The sequence below is a fragment of the Eleutherodactylus coqui genome, chromosome 9 (assembly GCF_035609145.1).
Source record: "Eleutherodactylus coqui strain aEleCoq1 chromosome 9, aEleCoq1.hap1, whole genome shotgun sequence".
Lineage (NCBI taxonomy): Eukaryota > Metazoa > Chordata > Amphibia > Anura > Eleutherodactylidae > Eleutherodactylus > Eleutherodactylus coqui.
This window is the reverse complement of record NC_089845.1, coordinates 118,211,788-118,231,568: the sequence shown is the minus strand read 5'-3', so window position 1 is coordinate 118,231,568 and position 19,781 is coordinate 118,211,788. Positions and strand designations below refer to the sequence as shown.

The 19,781-nt window shown below is 43.6% G+C and overlaps 1 protein-coding gene across 1 annotated transcript in view; it reads left to right on the top strand.

Annotated features, from left to right (window-relative positions):
• The first annotated feature begins 4,791 nt into the window (after positions 1–4,791).
• VPS13B (vacuolar protein sorting 13 homolog B) overlaps positions 4,792–19,781 on the top strand; it is a 968,736-nt gene continuing 953,746 nt past the window's right edge. Inside the window, exons 1-2 of the mRNA XM_066578394.1 lie at positions 4,792–4,877; positions 9,539–9,719. Coding sequence (XP_066434491.1) covers positions 9,573–9,719 — 147 coding nt within the window. The 5' untranslated portion in view covers positions 4,792–4,877; positions 9,539–9,572. The remainder of the gene's footprint in view (positions 4,878–9,538; positions 9,720–19,781) is intronic.

The following is a 19,781-nucleotide window of genomic DNA, read 5'->3' as shown; positions in this document are numbered from 1 at the left end:
TAACCCACTGGTTAACTGAAGTTTTTGTGTTTAACATATTTTTAAAGACTTTTTGGTGTTTTCTTTCACGTTTTCATGTCATTATCTCTATTTTTAAAAAATCCTAAAATCTTGAAGTTTTCAATCTGACCATTGAGCCTCATAATAGGCTAACATTTCCTCTTATGATCAAAAAGATTACCTCTCAGTATAACATCATCTAGCCTAGCAGAACACTACTCTTTACTGAAGAGGAAAAAGACCACAAAAAAGTATTTTGGGTATTCTCTGTGATGTCTGTAGAGGTTGCATGCAGGGAGGGGAGGAGGTGAGCTGTGACCATCACTATCATTTGGAAGTGTGATAGAAGACGTAGCTCCAATTGGTTTCAATGGGAGTGAAGCAGCCTATTACACTTCTGATTTTGACCACTGATGGAGACGTCTGGCTCGGCTGCACTGACAGCGGCCAGATGATTAGCAGATCGGCAAAGATCTCATGTGGTGGACCCCCACAATCAACCATTGATGACCCATCCTAAGGACAGTTCATCTATAGTAAATGTCCGGAAAACCCTATAAATGAAATAGCAGCGTTTGAGAGTTTTGCTCAACTGCTGTGTGATGTATTGGTTGTGAGAACACTTCAGTTTATTCACATTTGGTTAAACTGTTACACAATTGAAGGGAGTTAATATTGTGTGTTTTGCACATTGACTGAATGGCCCAGATAGATTATTATGACAACTAGCCAAGAATGGCTGTCAAATTCTCTACTATTAACAAGTTGCACACTTCCCAAGGTGCTGTGTTGCCATATTAAATAACGTCGAAATAACAAAAAGCAATATTACTGACCTATTGTAACCAATAAGGTTAATGCAAACTTCCTGCCAATCAACTGGTACTTGACCATTGCTGAAAAGGGGTTAAGCAAACCAAGAAAAATCAGTAGACAATCAGGACTGTGTGCACCCCCGGGACTCCAGTATTAGCGACCCTTCAAGGAAATTGTTTCTATAGGAAGGGAAATACAAAGTCTATGTCCAAAATATTTAACTTACTGTTTCAGACAAGAATAAAACTAAATTGTATCCATAATAAATGGCTACAAATATATATTAGTACAAATGACATTTCAGTAAGGGTTCTGTTATTACTTACAGCCTGAGGCCTTAGTCAGACGGGCGTTTTTTCGCGCGATTTGCGGATCGCATGACGGATGCGCATCCGCAAATCGCGTGACCGGTGCGCGCAAGTCGCCCGCAAATCGCCCGAAAATCTGCTCCTAGACGCGTTTCATTAGAAACGGGCCGGAGCTGTCCAGCGCATTGCATTCAATGGAGACGGCAATAGAGCCGCCTCCATTTAAAGCAATGCGCTGCGGGCGACCCCGGGATGAATTGTCGGTAAGGGCTTAAATATATAAGCCCTTCCCTGCAATTCATCCTAAAATGTGTTAAAATAAAAAAAAAATTGTATACTCACCTTCTCCCGGCAGCCGGAGCTCCGGGCGGCCGTCCTGCAGTGGGTGTGAAGGGGGTGTGAGTCAGACCTGCCCCCTGATTGGCTCAGCGCTGAGCCAATCAGAGGCATGCCTCACTCACACCCATTCATGAATTCATGAATGGATGTGAGTCAGACCTGCCCCTGATTGGCTCAGCGCTGAGAGGCAGCAGTCACTCACCCATTCATGAATTCATGAATGGGTGTGTGAGTGAAACCGGCCTCTGATTGGTCAGGGCTGTGACCAATCAGAGGCAGATCATTCAGCAGGTGGGGATTTTAAAGCCCCGCCGGCTGAATAGTGCCGAGAAGCAGTTCAGGAGAACTGACAGCGTCCGCGGCTGGACTCCGGCTGCAGCGGAAAGGTGAGTATACATTTTTTTTTTATTTTAACACATTTTAGGATGAATTGCAGGGAAGGGCTTATATATTTAACCCCTTCCCGACAATTCACCCCGCGCACGCCGGCAGCCCATTGCTTTCAATGGAGCGGCTGTATTGCCGCTCCATTGAATTCAATGGGCAAACATCGTTCTTCTCTTCCACAGCTGTTACAGCTGTGGCAGAGAAGAATGATTTGTCTTCTATATGTTCTCAATGGGGTCGGCGCTGCTGCCGCCAGCCCCATTGAGCACATATGCAGAAGAGAACAGGAATCGCAGATCGCAGATAGGTGCGATCTGCGGTTATTTGTTCTATAATTTATCGGACGAGCGCATAAAAAGCGCTCATGTGTCCGATACCATTGCAAAGCAATGGTTTTATAAAATTGCCGGACGCATGCGCAAATCGCGGCTAAAAACGCCCGTCTGACTAAGGCCTTACTGTGACAAGTCTATTCTTCATCTAGGTGCTCTTCCTGCAACTGTGAAACCCTTAGTACAAATGACACATTTAAAATAAATCCCTGCATTATAGTAAAATAATTGATTAACCCCTTGATGCTCCGATGAATGCCTTTTTGAGATTTTTTTCCCCTATATACTATATTTTTCTACTAAAAAGTTTACAAAAATAAAACTAAAACTGTGCACACCATTCTATAAACAAAGCTATGTTCACATCACAAATTCAGTGTAGACTTGCTCATCTAATTACTCCTCTACACTGTTTAAGGGATTAAACAGATGAGTGTATGCGTTACGCTACGGAGCGAATGAACGAATCAAAAGTTTTTTTTTTACCATTTTAATTTTCTGGGGTAAAAAACAAACAAGGGGAAGGTAGGCCCTGCCCCATCTTTTCTTGCACATAGTAATATCGCACAAGAGAATCCCGCTAGTCAAAATGAAATCATTCGAATCAATGGTTTTGTTACGTTTCGTGGCCGTCATTTTCACAGCTGCAAAACATGACAAGATCATGTTTGTTTTTTTAGCCCCAACCCTGTATTGTATTCTCCTTACACAAAGTTTTAAATATTGAAAAGATAAAAAGAACAAAAAAAGGACACACAGTTGGTAACACCGCATCCATAACAACCCGTACTACAAAATATTACATTATTTATCCAGCACGGTAAATTCTGTAGAGAAAAAAAAAGAAAAAAATGAAAATGCCAAAATAGATATTTTCTGTTCATCTTCCTTCCCTAGGGCCTCAGTCAGATGAGCGGTTTTTTAAACGCATGTTAGGTATTTGCGATTCACATCTATTAGAACCAATGCTTTTCAATGAAAGCGGTCACATATGTGTTTTTCACGTGCGAAAATTCCCACCTGTAAAAAATAGGACATCGATTTGCAAACGCACCTAAAATTCGCACATACAGTGTGGCCCATTTGAAAGCAATGGGAGTGGATCACTATTCCCTGCTGCGGCGGTGACAGCTGCTGTCACAGTGTTCAGTGATGAGGGGACTGCCTGTGGCTGTGGCAGAGAATTGTGATCTTCTCTGTATGTTTGCCTATCAAGCTATGCCTGTGACGTAGCTTGATAGAATGCCTGTAAGATCACAGTAAATTGTAATACTATGGCATTACATCATACCGCAGGAGTGATCAAAGCATCGCAAGTTCCTGTCCCCTGTGGGGACTAAATTAAAACGTAAGGGTGCATTCACACGAAATATAGGCTCGGTTTTCACGCCGAGCCGATATACGTCGTCCTCATCTGCAGGGGGGGGGTGAGGATGGAAGAGCCAGGAGCAGGAACTGAGCTCCCACCCCCTCTCCACCCCTCTGCACTATTTGCAATGAAAGGAGGCAGGGCGGGACTAAGTTCTAAGAATTAGCCCCACCCCCGTCCCGGCTCTCCCCATTGCAAATAGTGCAGAGGGGTGGAGAGGAGGCAGAGAGGGGTCGGGAGCTCAGTTCCTGCTCCTGGCTCTTCCCCCCCCCCCCCGCAGATGAGGACGATGTATATCGGCCCGGCGTGAAAACCGAGCTGATATATGTTCGTGTGAATCCAGCCTGAAAGTAAGTTTCAAAAAGTTTTACTAATTATTAAAAAAAAGTTACGTTTAAAAAAAAAACTAAAACTTTTGCCATATTTATAATAAAATAATCTAGATAATAATAAAACAAAAATACATATTTGGTATCGCTGCATCCATAAAAGTCCAATCTATAAAAGTACCGCATTGTTTACCCCACACGGTGAACGTCGACAGAAAAAAAAAAGAACGCCAGAATTGTGCTTTTTTGGTCACCCCTTCTCTAATAAAAAATGAAATGAAAACCAATCAAAAAGTCATATTAAAAAATTGTACCAACAAAAACTACAGGATGTTATTGTGATCAGAAGATAGTGACAGAAAATAACTAAAAAAATAAATAAATAATCGTACCGACCCATAGAATAAAGTTATCAGGTCATTTTTGCTGCAGTTTGTGCAAACGAGACATACTGAAAGATGGCGGAATTTCAGTTTTTTTCTATTTCACTCCACTTAGAATTTTTTTTTAACGTTTTTCAGTACAGTATACGGTACATTATATAGTACCATTAAAAAATACAACCGATTCCACAAAAACAAGTCCTCAGAAAGTGACAGATAAATAAAAGTTATGATTTTTTAAAAAGGGGGAGAAAAAACAAAACAAAAAGGGTCTCGTCCTTAAGGGGTTAACAAAGCAGCACAACGCAGATAGGAATAGAGCAGCTTTCATTATGGCCAAGTATAACCGTCTCCAGAAACAGCAGAATCCACAACACCGCCGGTGCGAACACAGCCGATGGAACCCCATGTACTCTACAGCCACGCCCACGCCCACGCCCCCTCCAGGTGACTGACAGCCCGACACGTCACATGACGCGAATCCAAGTTCCGGCAGCGCGGCTGTATGTTTATATGACGTCACATCCGCCTCACGCCGCATACCCGGAAGTGTGGCTTTTACCTCACGCTGCACTGGAAGTGCCGGGACGAGGTGGCGGCTGCCGGGCTCCTGTGTAAGTTATTCCCTCACACGTTGCCGCTGTGCCTGTAGCTCCCACTGTAGTTGAAACCGGGGCTTGGTCCGTGGAGGCGCTGCCATGGTTGCTAGGGTTACCGGCTGCTTCCCGCCGGCTGTTGTCGCACCACAGAGCTCAGCGCGTCCTGTCAGAGAAAACCTGCTTGCTGCTCAACGGCTAAGAAGCCAATCTTATATATGAGAGCAGAGGGCCGTTATGTGTAATTACTGGGGGAGAAGCCATTAGTACTAGAAGCCCCTATAGAGCTAATTCTAGTAGCCCGTGCCAGCATGGTGGCTGTGAGAGATAAGGCACACATGTAGCCCGCTGCACATGGTGGAATCTGCAGCAGGCCTCCGTGTGGACCTGCTCTGTCGCCGGAGAATCTGCCCTGCGGACGGGCCCGACCGCTCGCCGTTGCTCGTGCGCAGTACAGAAATGTTTTCCCGCGCTGTCGTTAGGTGACGAGGCAGAATCTGCGACCTGTCCGCAATGTTCGTTGTGGACAGGCCATGGATCGGACGGCTTCCGTTGACTTCATTGGTATCCGTCCGTGCAGAATCCGCACAAAAATGGCGCATGCTGCGATTATTTTATTTTTCCCTCCGCGAGCAGAAATTGCAATTGACTTCCGCTGGTGTGGAGGAAGCAGCGCGTCTCCATAGTAAGTAGTGGGCGGTATTTGCTGCGGATTCGCGGTGCGGACGCCGATCGTGGATTTCACAGCAAATATCCACCGGCAAGCAGGAGCCCTAAGAAAAATCCGGACGGGCGTAGGGTCGCCAATTGGGCACAGGGTCGGATTTCGCTGTGAGATCCCACTTGCGGAATCCGAAGTGGTCCTGTTCTGATGGCCCTAAGAGCAGGAGCCGCTAAGCATGGACCCCCATGTGCTTGCTAGCCCCCACACCACACTGTATATCCCTGTACAGCGCAGCAATGTGGGTGCTGAGTATAGCAGCAGCCCCTTTCCGCTGGTGGGGGGGCGGCACAGCATGGTCTTTGCCCAACCCCCGGCTGGTGAGAGCAGGCTGCAGCGTCTTCTACAGTATAAACAACTAGGCCGCCTGCAGATGGCCGGGTCAGATCCGGCAGCGAGAATTCTCGCCGCGGGACCCGAGCGCCTGCAGAGAGCAGCGCGTACTCACCCGCTCCCCGCAGCTCCGGATCTTTTATGTGCCGGCTGCTGGGCAGGCGGCGCATGCGCAGACCGGAGCCGGCGGCGGGTGAGTGAAATAGAATATGCTGCGGTTTGTTTGCCGCAGCGGCCAAACCGCGTCCGTCTGCATAGGATTGCGTTTGCTAACACAATCCCATGCAGGCTTTCAGCGGCGGAAATTCCGCCCGTCTGCAGGTGGCCTTAGGTGTCAAGTCCCCCTCCATTAGCCCACATATATAAATGCCTTAGCATGTCATGTGGTCATCCAGCCACATGTTGGCGGTATTTTGGTTACAAGCCGACAATGACTTGCTAAAGCTACATCAACACAAGCCTATTGGTAAAACCGTGTGGGTCTCCTTCCCGCAGCGTTCTACCAGTGTTTGTAAGTTCCAGCTCTGCCAGCAGAGACCGCGTATAGCAGCAAGTGTGCGGCGCATGCTTATGTATCATATGTACATGCGCAGTGTTCCCCCCCACCCCCCCCCCCTTCCCCGCTGTTTCATAGTGGAGTTGCTTATGAATCGCTGCTAATAAGCAATGTATTGTGTATGGTCAGCGGCTGCTTGCACTGCCTATACAAATGTATAGGGCTCACGCTGTGTGGTATACGGAGCAATAGAGCATGCTGCGATCTATTTCTCACACATATCTACACACTAATGTAAACGGATCAATGAAGGTTTATTTACTTCATTATCTCCATTTACCGTGTGTCACGTGGCCGTAATATGTCCTGTAATCGTGGTTGTGTGAATGAGCCGTAAGGCATATGTGTGAGAGGAGCCTCAGTCAGCATAAAATCCGTTGATGGATCGCTGGCTTTTGGCTGCGTGTAAACGCTCAGCGCTTCACATAGAAGGTGAGTGGGAAGTCCGCGATCCAGAGGTTAAGTCTGTCAGTCTAAACGCTCCGCACGAGCGCCTACGTCCTTAGGTGTGATGTCAGCGCTCCTGCAGTCATTGAGACAACGGTCCCGTGTAAAAGGGCCATTGGATGAGGCTGATGTAATGCAATGCAACCTGCGGCCGCCTTTTAACACTGGAGGCGCAATTAAAGAATGGATCATGTCGCTTCTGAATTGATTTCTTTTTCAATTGAGTTCAGTGGGGAAAGCCAATGTGTAGTTATTGTATTGTACAGAATAGTTAGTTGACTACAATATTTTGAGTTATTTATTTTTTCAGTCTTTTCTATTTATAGGTTTAACTCTTAGGCCTCCTTTCTACGGACGGATTTCCGTCGCGTAATACGCGGCGAAAATCCGCCACGTTCCCCGCAGCTATTAGGTTCTATTGAACCTAATAGCACAATGTCTACGGTGCGGAATTCCGCACCGTGAAATCTCCCGTCCTCACCCGCGGCATGCTCTATTTGCAGTCAATGGAAGCCATTCCGTTGACGCTATCTTCCGCTGTAGCACAGCAGAAAATAGCGTGAAATCGCCTCTCCGCCTACCGCCGCTGCGTCATATGACACGGTCGGCCGTGTCTTGTGACGTGGCCGGCGTGTCACATGACGCTGCGGTGCGTCACGCCGAAGCGTCATGCGGGACCCACGACGCCGGATCCGCTGGTAAGTATGGGGTCTCTGGGGGGCGACGTGACGGGCTTCGCCGCGGAATATTCTGCATCCATAAGAGTCTAAATCTGCACAAAGGGTAGATAAAGATCAGCTACAGATTTGCAGCTGATCTCGAGATGCAAATGGTGCGGATTTTGACTCTTCTTTTGGATGCAGAAAAAATGCTGAAATTCAGCTGTTTTTTTTTTTTGCTACTTGTAAACATACTCCTAAGGTAGTTTCACCCGGCGGATCACGATTTTGCAGTGAGAAAATCGCACAAACGTTATGCCCCCCCCCCCCCCGATCGTGTGTGATTTGTTAGCGTTGGCGCTGCTCTTTCTCTCAAGAACACCGCCGCAGTTTTGCTGCAGTCTTTTAGCGCGAAAATCATTAGGACTTTCTAACGTTAAAAGCACATCGCACAAAAATCGTAAGTTTGTGATGCAATACAAAGGAGGCTCTATAGTGAAACATGGGAGATAAAATAAAAATTGCGCGCAACATTACATGAGTGAAAACATTGCAAATGTGAAGGAAACCATTGAAAATCATTGCTTGAAAACTGCACGTTTTAATCGCCCGTGCAAAACCACCCATAGGGCTCTTGCACACGAGCATAGGCGTCCTAGCATTCTCTTGGCTGTGCCACAAAATTGCATGAATGGCCCGTTTTTTTGCAATCACTGCCAGCGTTTTCTCACCCATTCACACAACCAGAAGCGATGTTTTTAGCGAAAAAATACGTTGCACCCCGGAAAACGCTCGCTCTGCAAAAATCCTCGAGATGCCGTCCTATATAGAGGCGCCTGAAAGCTCTTCTCAGCGTTGGATGCTGCTATGAAATGTAACCAGCAGTCATCATTTAGTATCGTGTGTAATTGTGCATAAACACACTAAAACACAGGCCTGGATGGCCAACTTACAAAAGCCTATGTAGAGATTAATAAATCTGCACACCAAAACCCAATTAAATCTAATCTATTGCCACCCCGACATGTTTTGCCTTGCGGCATCCTCAGGGGGGACAACCAGGGATATAGTGATTTTGGTATTGCTGAACTTTTATTTATTTATTTTTTTTCTCACTCAACAAAAAATGTAAACAATAGAATAACTAAACATAATTGGTATCGCCATGTCCACAAAAGTCCGAACTATTAAAATATAAAATTTATCCTAAAAAGTAAACTATTTCCATTAAAAAGAAAAAAAATACAAATTTGTGAAATGCAGAATTATTTTTTCTTTATCATTGCACTTCTGGAAAAAAAGGTTAAAAAAAAGTAATTAAATAGTACCGTAGTTGTACCCCGTAATTACACCTATTAAAAACTAAATCTTGCCCTACAAAAACAAGCCCTCATGCAGGTTCATCGATGGAGAAATAAGGTGTCTGTGTCAGAACATTAAACACCCATTTTTTTTAAAGGCTGTGTTTTTTATTTAATTTTTTTTAAATATATAAAGTAGTAGTGCCAGTGGAAGTAGATGTCCTTATAAGTTGTGAACTAGGCGGGGCAGACCAAATAAATTTGTTGTCACCATTATCATAATAACCCTGAGTAAGTGCTTATTTACACTTCCATCTAAACGACAGCTGATATATGCTCGGATAAATAAGCCCTAAAGTTGAGAAGTCAATTTTACTATAAACGCTAAACCCAAACACCTATAGTGCAGTTAAGTTTAATTTTTTTTTTTTTCTCCAGTGGACTTCACTTATAACTTTGCAGTCACTAGTAGGATTGGACCAACAGAAAGAAGAGTGATAGCGCTGGGCTTGGGAGGTCCCTAGAAGTGTTGCGTCTGTGTGTTTTTTTTTTTTGTTTTTTTTTCAATCTCTGAAACCTCCTTTGATAAAGACATATCCGTCTATCATGTTATACATCACTGCAGTCTCTATATTCTCTTATTTTTTCCCCCCTATATACAGGTAAGGAGACTTCGGCTCCTGGAAGGGTATAACAATGTTGGAGTCCTACGTGACTCCCATTTTAATGAGCTATGTGAATCGATATATCAAGAATCTGAAGCCTTCGGATTTGCAGCTGTCTCTCTGGGGCGGAGATGTTGTCCTTAGCAAACTGGAATTGAAACTGGATGTTCTTGAACAGGTACATTTGTCGAGTTGCACATTTGCTTCATATAATTAGCCTATTAGAACGTTCCATTGATAAACAGATGAAGTTAAGCTTATATGTGGAAAGTTATAACTGTATACTATATTTGGTATAAAGCACTCTATTCTGTAACTTATAAGAATAATAAAAGTAGAGTTTTGTAACTACAGTATTTAAAAGCAAGCTTGCATTGATTTCAATGAGAGCCGTCCCCTACACAGAAGTCGGTGCGTAGACTTTCGCGACAATCTGTGTATTTGCGGTGCTGACAGCATGTGCCCGCTCAGCTGATCACTCGGGGTCCCGAGCGAAAGACTCCAGCTGATCAACTAGTGATGACCAATCCTGAGGATAGATCATTAACAGTTTTCTCCCTGGAAACCCCCCTTAAAGGGGTTGTCCCGCGGCAGCAAGTGGGTCTATACACTTCTGTATGGCCATATTAATGCACTTTGTAATGTACATTGTGCATTAATTATGAGCCATACAGAAGTTATCAAAAGTTTTATACTTACCTGCTCCGTTGCTGGCGTCCTCGTCTCCATGGTGCCGACTAATTTTCGGCCTCCGATGGCCAAATTAGCCGCGCTTGCGCAGTCCGGGTCTTCTGCTGTCTTCAATGGGGCCGCTCGTGCAGAATGCCGACTCCGTGTAACTCCGCCCCGTCACGTGCCGATTCCAGCCAATCAGGAGGCTGGAATCGGCAATGGACCGCACAGAAGAGCTGCGGTCCACGAAGGGAGCAGACCCCGGCGGCCATCTTCAGCAGGTGAGTATGAAGACACCGGACCGCCGGGATTCAGGTAAGCGCTGTGCGGTTTGTTTTTTTTAACCCCTGCATCGGGGTTGTCTCGCGCCGAACGGGGGGGGGGTTAAAAAAAAACAAAAAAAAAAAAAACCCGTTTCGGCGCGGGACAACCCCTTTAAAATCTTGGTGGCTTTTAATATTTTTAATTGCCCTAGGGGAAATCCATTATTCCTTCAAAATACACACCTCAGCTGTATCAGAACATTATTTTTAAACCCTTTCACGCAAAAGTGTGTACTTGTACACTCTCCAGCGACAAGAGGTGTATGGAGCAAATCTGGGAGTCGGACTGCCAACACCCGGTCACAGCGCATAACTGATTGCTGCTGTTAGGCATTTAGATGCCGCTGCTATTCTGACAGTGCTATTTAAACAGCCTGACAGGGAGAGGAAGCTCCCTCTACTTCACAAATGCCCCACTCCCCACCCCTGCTATGAGATTGCAGAGTGTTTGGGTGTCATGTTGGCCTGGAGCGTTGTGAAGGCACCCAGGGCTGCCATGTATTTCTGTCACCAGTATTACAATATATTGTATTACTATTGGCATGCTATTAAGCAGTGCCACGAGCACAACTTAATACAATGTCTGCTGGAACACAATGTAGTGCAATACTAAAAATTTTGCAGTCTATTACACAAAAGATCTATTGCTAGTTATATATAAGATCAGACGTTCATCTATGGGAATAGAAAAAAGTAAACATAAGGCAGTTGTTAAGCATTAACTTAAAATATTTTTTATTTTTTTGTAAGTTTCCTATTTTTCACATAAAATAAACATTGGGGATCATTACATCCTTAAAAATTTGATCTAGTAAAATGTGTTATATTTTTTTCTGCATGACCCAAAAAATGTTAACATGTCATTTATGCCACATTATGTACACATTTAAAAAGACTGTCTGCAACTTCTTGTAGCCTTCACTGACAGCATCATAAGGTAATAGTTGTTGTATTGATTACACTGATGGATCTGTTGTGTAGATCCGTGTAGTAGTTCTGGAGAAACTTGTATTTTATTAGTAGCAGCCAGACACACAACTTGTTCTGCACATCCTTGAGCTGCAGCCTAGCCATACTCACCCAGTGACTGTCGCTGCTTTGTGCTGCCCTCAAAAAAGGGTGCAAAAAGATGGTGACAGAGCGTCTATAAAACTGCTATGAAAAGGAACCTGGTGCATGGTGGACACTGTCAAGTCATTGAAGATAAATAACTCTTATTATAAAATGCAATACTAGCAATAAAATGTGTTTCGAGGGAAGGAGCCTCCTTAGGGCTCCTTCCCACTTACGGATTTCCACCACGTTGCCCGCAGCTATTAGGTTCTATTGAACCTAATAGCTCAATGCTCACGGTGTGGAATTCCACCGTGGAATTCCACATCGTGAAATCGCCCGTCCTCACCCACGGCATGCTCTATTTGCCCCGTGTGTACGCGCGGATGGCTTCCATTGCAGTCAATGGAAGCCCGTCCGTCACACGGAAGATAGCGTGAAACCGCTTCCCCGCCCACCGCCAGCCGCGTCATATGATGCGGCCGGCGCGTCATGTGACACTGTGGGTGTGGCATATGATGCGGCCGGCGCATCACATTACGCAAGTGTCATGCGGGACGAAAGACACCGATCCGCAGGTAAGTATGGGGTCTCTGGGGGGCGCCGTGACGGGCTCCGACGCGGAATCCCGCGGCGGAGCCCGTCACGGCCGTGTGCAGCCTGCCTAAGTCAGTTCAACTGGTGAACAACAAATTTTATGTAAAAACAAGGGGAAAGGAGTGAATGTGGAAAGAATGGGTATAAACAACAATATTAAATAGAATTAAAAAGAAAACAAACTCAAAAATACATCCTATCCAAATGGACATCGGTAACAGAGAAATTTGTTAAGAAATCAGTTTTATAAAAAAAATTAAGATCTTAATTGATGACAGTAACAGTAGTAATAAGATTAAATGGTGGATGAAATCAACTGAATCTCATTAGCACCAAGTATATATTATTTCCTAGTTTTTGCACTTATTAAATTTTGAGCGTTGTCTGTTCTATTTTCAGCTGTTTAAGCGTTTTAAATGCGATGCATTGCCAATTAAGATCAACGGGGAGTGTTTTTAATGCTGTCAAAAACGCGGTAAACGTGTACAGAGTTTAACCGCGTCTTTGAACGTAGCCTTCTATGCCACCGGGAGGCAAAATGTAAGTGGTGATGTCGACTACTTCCTTTGCCTGCGTTGTTATTGCGCTAAAAGCATAGTAACAAATGTAGGCTAATGCTAACACTGAACGCTGTACAAAGCAGCTCTGCCCTAGGAAAAACACAGCATTTTTCTACTATCTCCTGCAGAGTGGCCTTAGCTTCAGTTTTCTTGCACGAAACGATGGCGTTGCTTTTTTTTCCCCCTCTTTTTTTCATGCTACGGATAAACTGGAGCTTCAAACCTGAACATTCCATTGTGTTGGGATATCCTGAATTATCTCACCTGATCTACATGTGTATGGATTTTAGTAGATGAATAAAATGAAACATGTTTTTTTTAAATTTTTTTTTTGAAGGCCTAAGTCTTATTTACACAGGACGAGTGTCGGGCAAACGATGAGCTGGCTGGGTCATGGAGCGGCCAGCAGGGGGCGGGGCAGTTCAGGCCACCCCTATCCATTTGAGATAAGACAGCGGCCGTTTGCTACTGAACGGCGGCTGTTTAAACTGCACAATGAGCTTCATGGCTCATCTTTTATGCAGCATATGGGGGATTGCTTTTATAGGTGGTCTTATTTTTTTTTGCGCTGAGAGTTGTAGTTTTTATTGGTACCACTTTTAACATACGTTCAATAGAAAATACAGTTCTCCATTGTGCCGATATCCTGCGAAGTTCCTACTGGGAGATTAAGAAGGCGGTTGCTAACGGGCCTTGGCTACAATAGCGCAAATAGACGACCAGGTTGGTCTGACCCTTTCCAGCCCTGAAAGATTTTCTGGCTCATTCCAGTAGAGGTCTTGCCGGCCGAGTTTGTTTGCAGATTGGTGAGCATCGAGGGTCGCGCTAACCCCTCAGAGACTGTGTTACCGGCAGAACGTGGTGCTCGATCCGGACAACGCTCGGCTCTGTCATACCCGCTGACTATGGTTGAATTCACTATTTTGAATAATGCTCACGACTACCCTACCCTTTCTTAACCCTATTTTTCCCAATTTTCTTTAGTGTGGTTATGTCAAATTGTATGTTGGAAAAAGTTTAATAAAATTTCTTTTTAACCTGAACAGGATGATTACTGAACCAACCACTGATGATTTTTATGCATGTATTAAGTGATTGAATCATCGTTTGAGCATTGGCTGTGTTTACACTTGGAGATTAATGTTCAAATTTGACTGATTCAGCGTTTTGTTTTTTAAACTATAAGGCACATTTAGATGATCAACTAATAGTGATGTATAAAATTTATGTGTGGATCTGAAAATAATCAAAATAGCATGCATAAAAGCTAAAAAATGTCAGAACAAAACATTAAAAAATAAAAAAATATATATGCACACCTATCTGCACACATATATATTTAATAATATGCTTACACTATGGAACGTTACATTTTAGTTTTGCTGTTTGTCTGCAAGTTACATATTTTTCATACAGTTAAAAATAAACGGAGGATACCCATTTATACTGAAATTATTCATAGATAAATGAAATAAGCTAAAGTTTGACTTTAGTGAAGCATTGCACTAAATCATCTATCATCCTTATCGAAACAAATGCCCAACTATGGGAGTGACAAAGCAACTGTTTGCTGGATTTACAACTGCCTGAGTGATCGTACACAAAGAGAAAGTCATAAATTGCTATACATCTAAGTTGTAGAATGTCTCAAGTGAGGTATTACAAGGCTCAGTCCTGCGCCCAATGTTCTTAGGCTGGGTTCACACTGGGCGAATTTGCCGTGGAAATTCCATCCAGAACTTCGCCCCGCCAAATCTGCTTGTGGCCCCTAATCTCGGGATTAGCCAGCCATGTGGACAAGATTTCTCAGAAATCCGCCGCGGTAAAGCCGGCCGCAGCATGTTCATTTTTTTTTTTCTTCTGCTGCGACCGCACTTTCCTCTATGGGAGTGTTGCGGATTTCCGAGAAAAATCTTGCGGTTTTTCGCTGCGGCCAAACCGCGGGATCTCCGCCCGGAAACCACCCAGTGTGAACCCAGCCTTAACATTTTTTTTTTTTTTTAATTTATTTTCTTTATTAAGGAAAAATTGCACAGTACATAGTAAAATTATGTAAAAGTATAGACTCAATATTGCATAGAGTACATATTGTGCTATAGTTTGCTTAGATATAATAACAACATTTTCCTTGTATATTTTTTCCGTAAATAACAAACTTTTAACCGCAGCCTTAACATTTTTATTAATGATCTAGATGGGAAACTTGAGGGGAAACGGATCAAATTTGTTGATGACCCAAAGCTAGGAGGAATGGCTAAATAAGGGAGAGGATTCACAAAGGTCTAGGCAAGCTTGAACAATGGGTGGCAACGAACAATGGTATTTAACAAGGAGATTGCAAAGTCCTACCTCTGGTTAAGAAAAATGGAAAAAAAACACATACAGAAGAAATTGAGCTCAGCAGCATTTGTGAAAAAGAACTGGTTGTACTAATATATCACAGACTGAACACGAGTCAGCAGTGTGATGTAGTATCAAAAAAGGCAAGCACAATTGTGGGATGTATTAAGAGTCAGAGTCTAGATCACGTGAGGTAATTAACCCCGTTTACTCCTTTCTCAGTCAGACCTCATCTGGAATACTTTGTTCTGGGCATCCCAATTTTAAAAATGACGTTGACAAACAAGCTCAGAGAAGAGTTACCAAAATCGTGAGCAGTCTGCAAATCATGTCCTATGAGGAACGGCTAAAGGATCTGTGACTGTTTAGCTTTCAAAAAAGAAGGTGGAGAGGAGACCTAATAGCTGTCTACAAATATCTGAAGGGCTGTCACCGTGCAGAGGGATCAGCCCCATTTTCATTTGTACAAGGAAAGACTAGAAGCAATGGGATAAAACTGAAAGGGAGGAGACTCAAATTAGATATTAGAAAAAACAAACAAAAAAAAACTTTGACAGTAAGGATGATCATTGAGTGGAACAGGTTACCACAGGAGGTGGTGAGTTCTGCAATGGAAGTCTTCAGACAGAGGCTGTACAGACATCTGCCTAAGATGAACTCTCCATGGACCAGATAGTCCTGGAGGTTCCTTCCAATTCTACGATTCTAGGAAAGTAGCCCAACATACTGAAGCTATACACAGCCACATAAAAATAATCAGATAATTAACCATTTATTTGGAGGGGGAAGGAGAGGAAATATATTGGACAGCACAGGGGGTATTATGTACTAGAATGACTAAACCGAAGTCAAATATAGTGAAGTTTTCACTTCATAGTGTGTCACGCCACTCTACCATTCTGCATATTTATGAACAGTCTGTTGCGTGTGGCGCCCAGTGAGCAGATTCCTTCTTGTGTTCCAAATAGATTACAAAAACTTGAGTGAATCTTTTTGGATATACATATTGAACACTCTATTCCCTAACGGTCTGAATGAAATGAGTGAGATGGCGTAATCTTGAAAATTAAAAAAAAAAAAGACTTTACACCCCCCCTCCCAACCATTTTATTTTCTATAAGGGCTCATGTCCACGGGCAAAATGTGATTTAAAATCCGCAGCGGATCCGCACCCCATAGGGATGCATTGACCACCCGCGGGTAGATAAATACCCGCGGATCGTCAATAAAAGGCATTTAAAAAAAAATGGAGCATGAAAAAATCTGGACCATGCTCCATTTTCGTGCGGGTCTCCCGCGGGGTCGGCTCCCGCGGGCTTCTATTGAAGCCTATGGAAGCCGTCCGGATCCGCGGGAGACCTAAAATAGGAATTTAAAGCATTTACTCACCGCAGCGGACCGCGAAGCTCTTCTCTTCCTCACGGCCGCATCTCCCTTGCTTCGGCTCGGCGGATGTGCCCGGCGCATGCGCGCGGCACGTCGACGACGTGCCGGCGGCGTCAGGAATTCATCCGCCGGCCGAAAATGAAGATCCGGCCGTGAGGAAGAGCAAAGCTTCGCCGCCCGCTACGGACAGGTAAATGCTTTTAAATTGCTATTTTCAGCGCTCATGTCCGCGGGGCAGGAGGGACCCGCTGCAGATTCTACATGGAGAATCTGCAGCGGATCTGATTTTTTCCGTGGACATGAGGCCTAATACAAGTTATTTACATTAGGAATAGCAAAACTGTAAAAACTGTAGTCAACTCTGTCCCTTCATATCGTCTTAACAGGACAGTTCAAACTTGAAATAAAAGTACCAAGACACATCAAGTCCTTGGCTCTAAAACATTTTGCCTCCTCAATTTTCAGGAGCCACTAGATAGGGTTGTGGTATATAACATATGCCTTATAACTACATATAGTGCTTAGTTTCGCCCCTAGGGACGAATTGGGGCATAATATCGTGGGGTTTTTTTTTGGGGGGGGGGGGGGGGGTTTAAGATGGCTTTCTTTTGAGCTCATTATGTGCTGTATACAAAAGCAGCAATTTGAGTCACAAAAAACTGAGCGATTAGATTGAATGGGCACTTTATTAGAGACAACCATCTAGTAATGTTTTGGACCTCCCTTTTTGGTCTTCAGAACTGCAGCAATTGATTGTGGCATCCATCCACAGGTATTAGAGCACCCACCTAGGTTAAGACAAGAAAACCTTCTATACACCATTACGCAACCATTACCAGCCTGATAGAAAAGGTTCATCAATTCATGCTGCTTGTGCCAAATTCTTACCCTACCAGCGGCATGGATTCATGTGACCAGGCAAGGGGTTTTCCAGTGCTCTCTCATGCTCTTTTTTTATTTTACCCACTGGCGACTTGCCTTTTTTTTTTTTTTTTTTATTTATTTATTTTTTTTTTTAAACTGCAATGGCACTCGCACTGGTTGTCTATTACAGCTCATCCATGATGAGGAATGACGAGTATTGCTCTGGGACACGTTACTTGAAGCACCAGCGTTGTATTTGGCTGCAGTTTGCTTCACAGTGCAGCACCTATTCATCAAAGCGATTGTTGACATCCCCCTCTGACTCCTTTTCAACAACTAATTATTTACACCCACAGGATCACATTTCGCTGGATGTTTTCCCGTAATCACACCATTCTCTGTATACTCTCCATTTCTGCAAGAGAAAACCTCACAAAGTTGTCTGGCCACGACTAGCCTCGCACTGATGACCAAGCCTCGTTGGAAGTTGCGCAGATTGCTGGATTTTCTCGTTCTAATGTGAATTTGCTCTAAAAACTGATCCACTGATAACTTGTCACTTGATTTTATGTTGCAAGTGATTTTAAGCTCCAATTGTGAAAGGCTTTGTGTCTCTAATAAAGTGGTCATTCAATGTATATGTAAGCTTTTCAATACTTCTAATGTTTTATTTATATTATGGCCTTGTCGGATGTTAGCAATAGAGATGAAGGCTTAACAACTTTTTTTCTTCATGAATTAAAACTGGTTACTCTTGATCGACGTGTCTCTTGTTTCAGCCATTTAAGGGTCCGTTCATATTTGCATTACTACTTCTCTGTCGCGTTTTTAATTTACCTTTTCGACTGTCAGAATAACATAGTGTACTCTGGAAAAAGATCACTAGAAAGCTGACAGATCTCCTGTGTGTCAGTGGGGGAAACAAAAAAAAAAAAAAATCATGATGGATCCAGAGTGTGCCCAGTGTTACTATTGTGTAATAAGGCGATATATATTTTTTTTCTTCCTTCATCACAGGCTCATAATGATTGTACACAGATTGTCTAGAAAATAAGATTAGTACAGACTGGAACAGGGACATAGAGCGGGTAGCACTGAGCGCAGTGTCAAGTATCAGTTGTGTATTATTTTAGGAGGGAGGAGGGAAATTGGACTTTTCAAAAGTTCTAGATAAGGTAGTAGACATAACATTTTTAATAAGGATTATGCTGTGATGGTGCCAAAGTAAATCTCCACAGTGAAACGCATACAAATCTATTGTGGGATAACAACGTTAAAATCCACTAATTTTTATATTCAAAGGAGAGACAATTTTTGTTATCCTAATACTTGGTGCTCATCAATCTTAATTAAGTTGCTTTAACTTTTGACTAACGAAGTGTCTGAGCTCTGCTTCTTCAAATAGGGCATTTATGTAGAACGTTTACTCTGGTCTTTAAACGGAGGGGGAAAAAAAATGTGGTTTCCGGACATCACTGAAAGAATTGATGCTTTAGTTTAAGGGTACATGGCTACTTTATAAGACTATTTTGCCATTCTAAAACTATAAACCGTTTTGAGGTGGACATCCACAAGGTGAACATCAACTGGCCACCTCTACAATAATATATGTAACATACGGCGCATGTGCTGGGGATTTGAGGTGATACTTTTTGACTGCTAAATAACGCACATGTTGCACTATGGAGCTAAAGGTGAATCCATAAAGTAGATTTCTAATCCATGTACAGAACATTCTGTGTCATGAACTATGGGGCAGATTCATGAACAAAAGGGAATTACGGCCTGCCATTTTGCTTTTATGCATGACAAGAATTGCGAAGTCTGCAGACGGATAGGTACCGTAGCAAGAATGCTGAAATTCCGGCATACTGCATTCCTGTCAATGAGTCCATTAGTCTGTTTTTGTTTTTTTTCTATTCCATGAGAAGACAGATCCATCTAATGCTGATATTTACTTTATTTGAGCACCAAGTTGTGTAGCTCTTGGGCATCTTTCACCCGAGCTCTGTGCTCGCGCAGTATAGCCGCGGGCAAAGTTCCCGACTATACTGATCAAATGATCGCGTGAACTTGCCGTGAGAAATAGCTTGTTCACACGATCTGAGGTGCATGGAGCATGTTTTCCAGCTCCCATAGGAGTGTATGGATAACATGCAGCAAAGATCGGACAGGCCCTATCTGTGCACGGACCACGGATCTGACATGCGAGTGTAACTCGCATGTTCTATCTTTGGTAGATGCACTAATTTAGCACGTCTAACAATTGTTCATTTGAACGCTTCTATAAGAACCCATTGTAACTATAGAAGAGCGTCCTGTGTGCACCTCTTATGCAGGCAGACAGCGCCCGTGTGAAAGAGGCATTCTAGTTGGGCACTGCAAATTGTTTTGTATACTCTGTAAGTCAGAAGAGCACTGCTGAAAGTACTGCGCAAGTTGGGC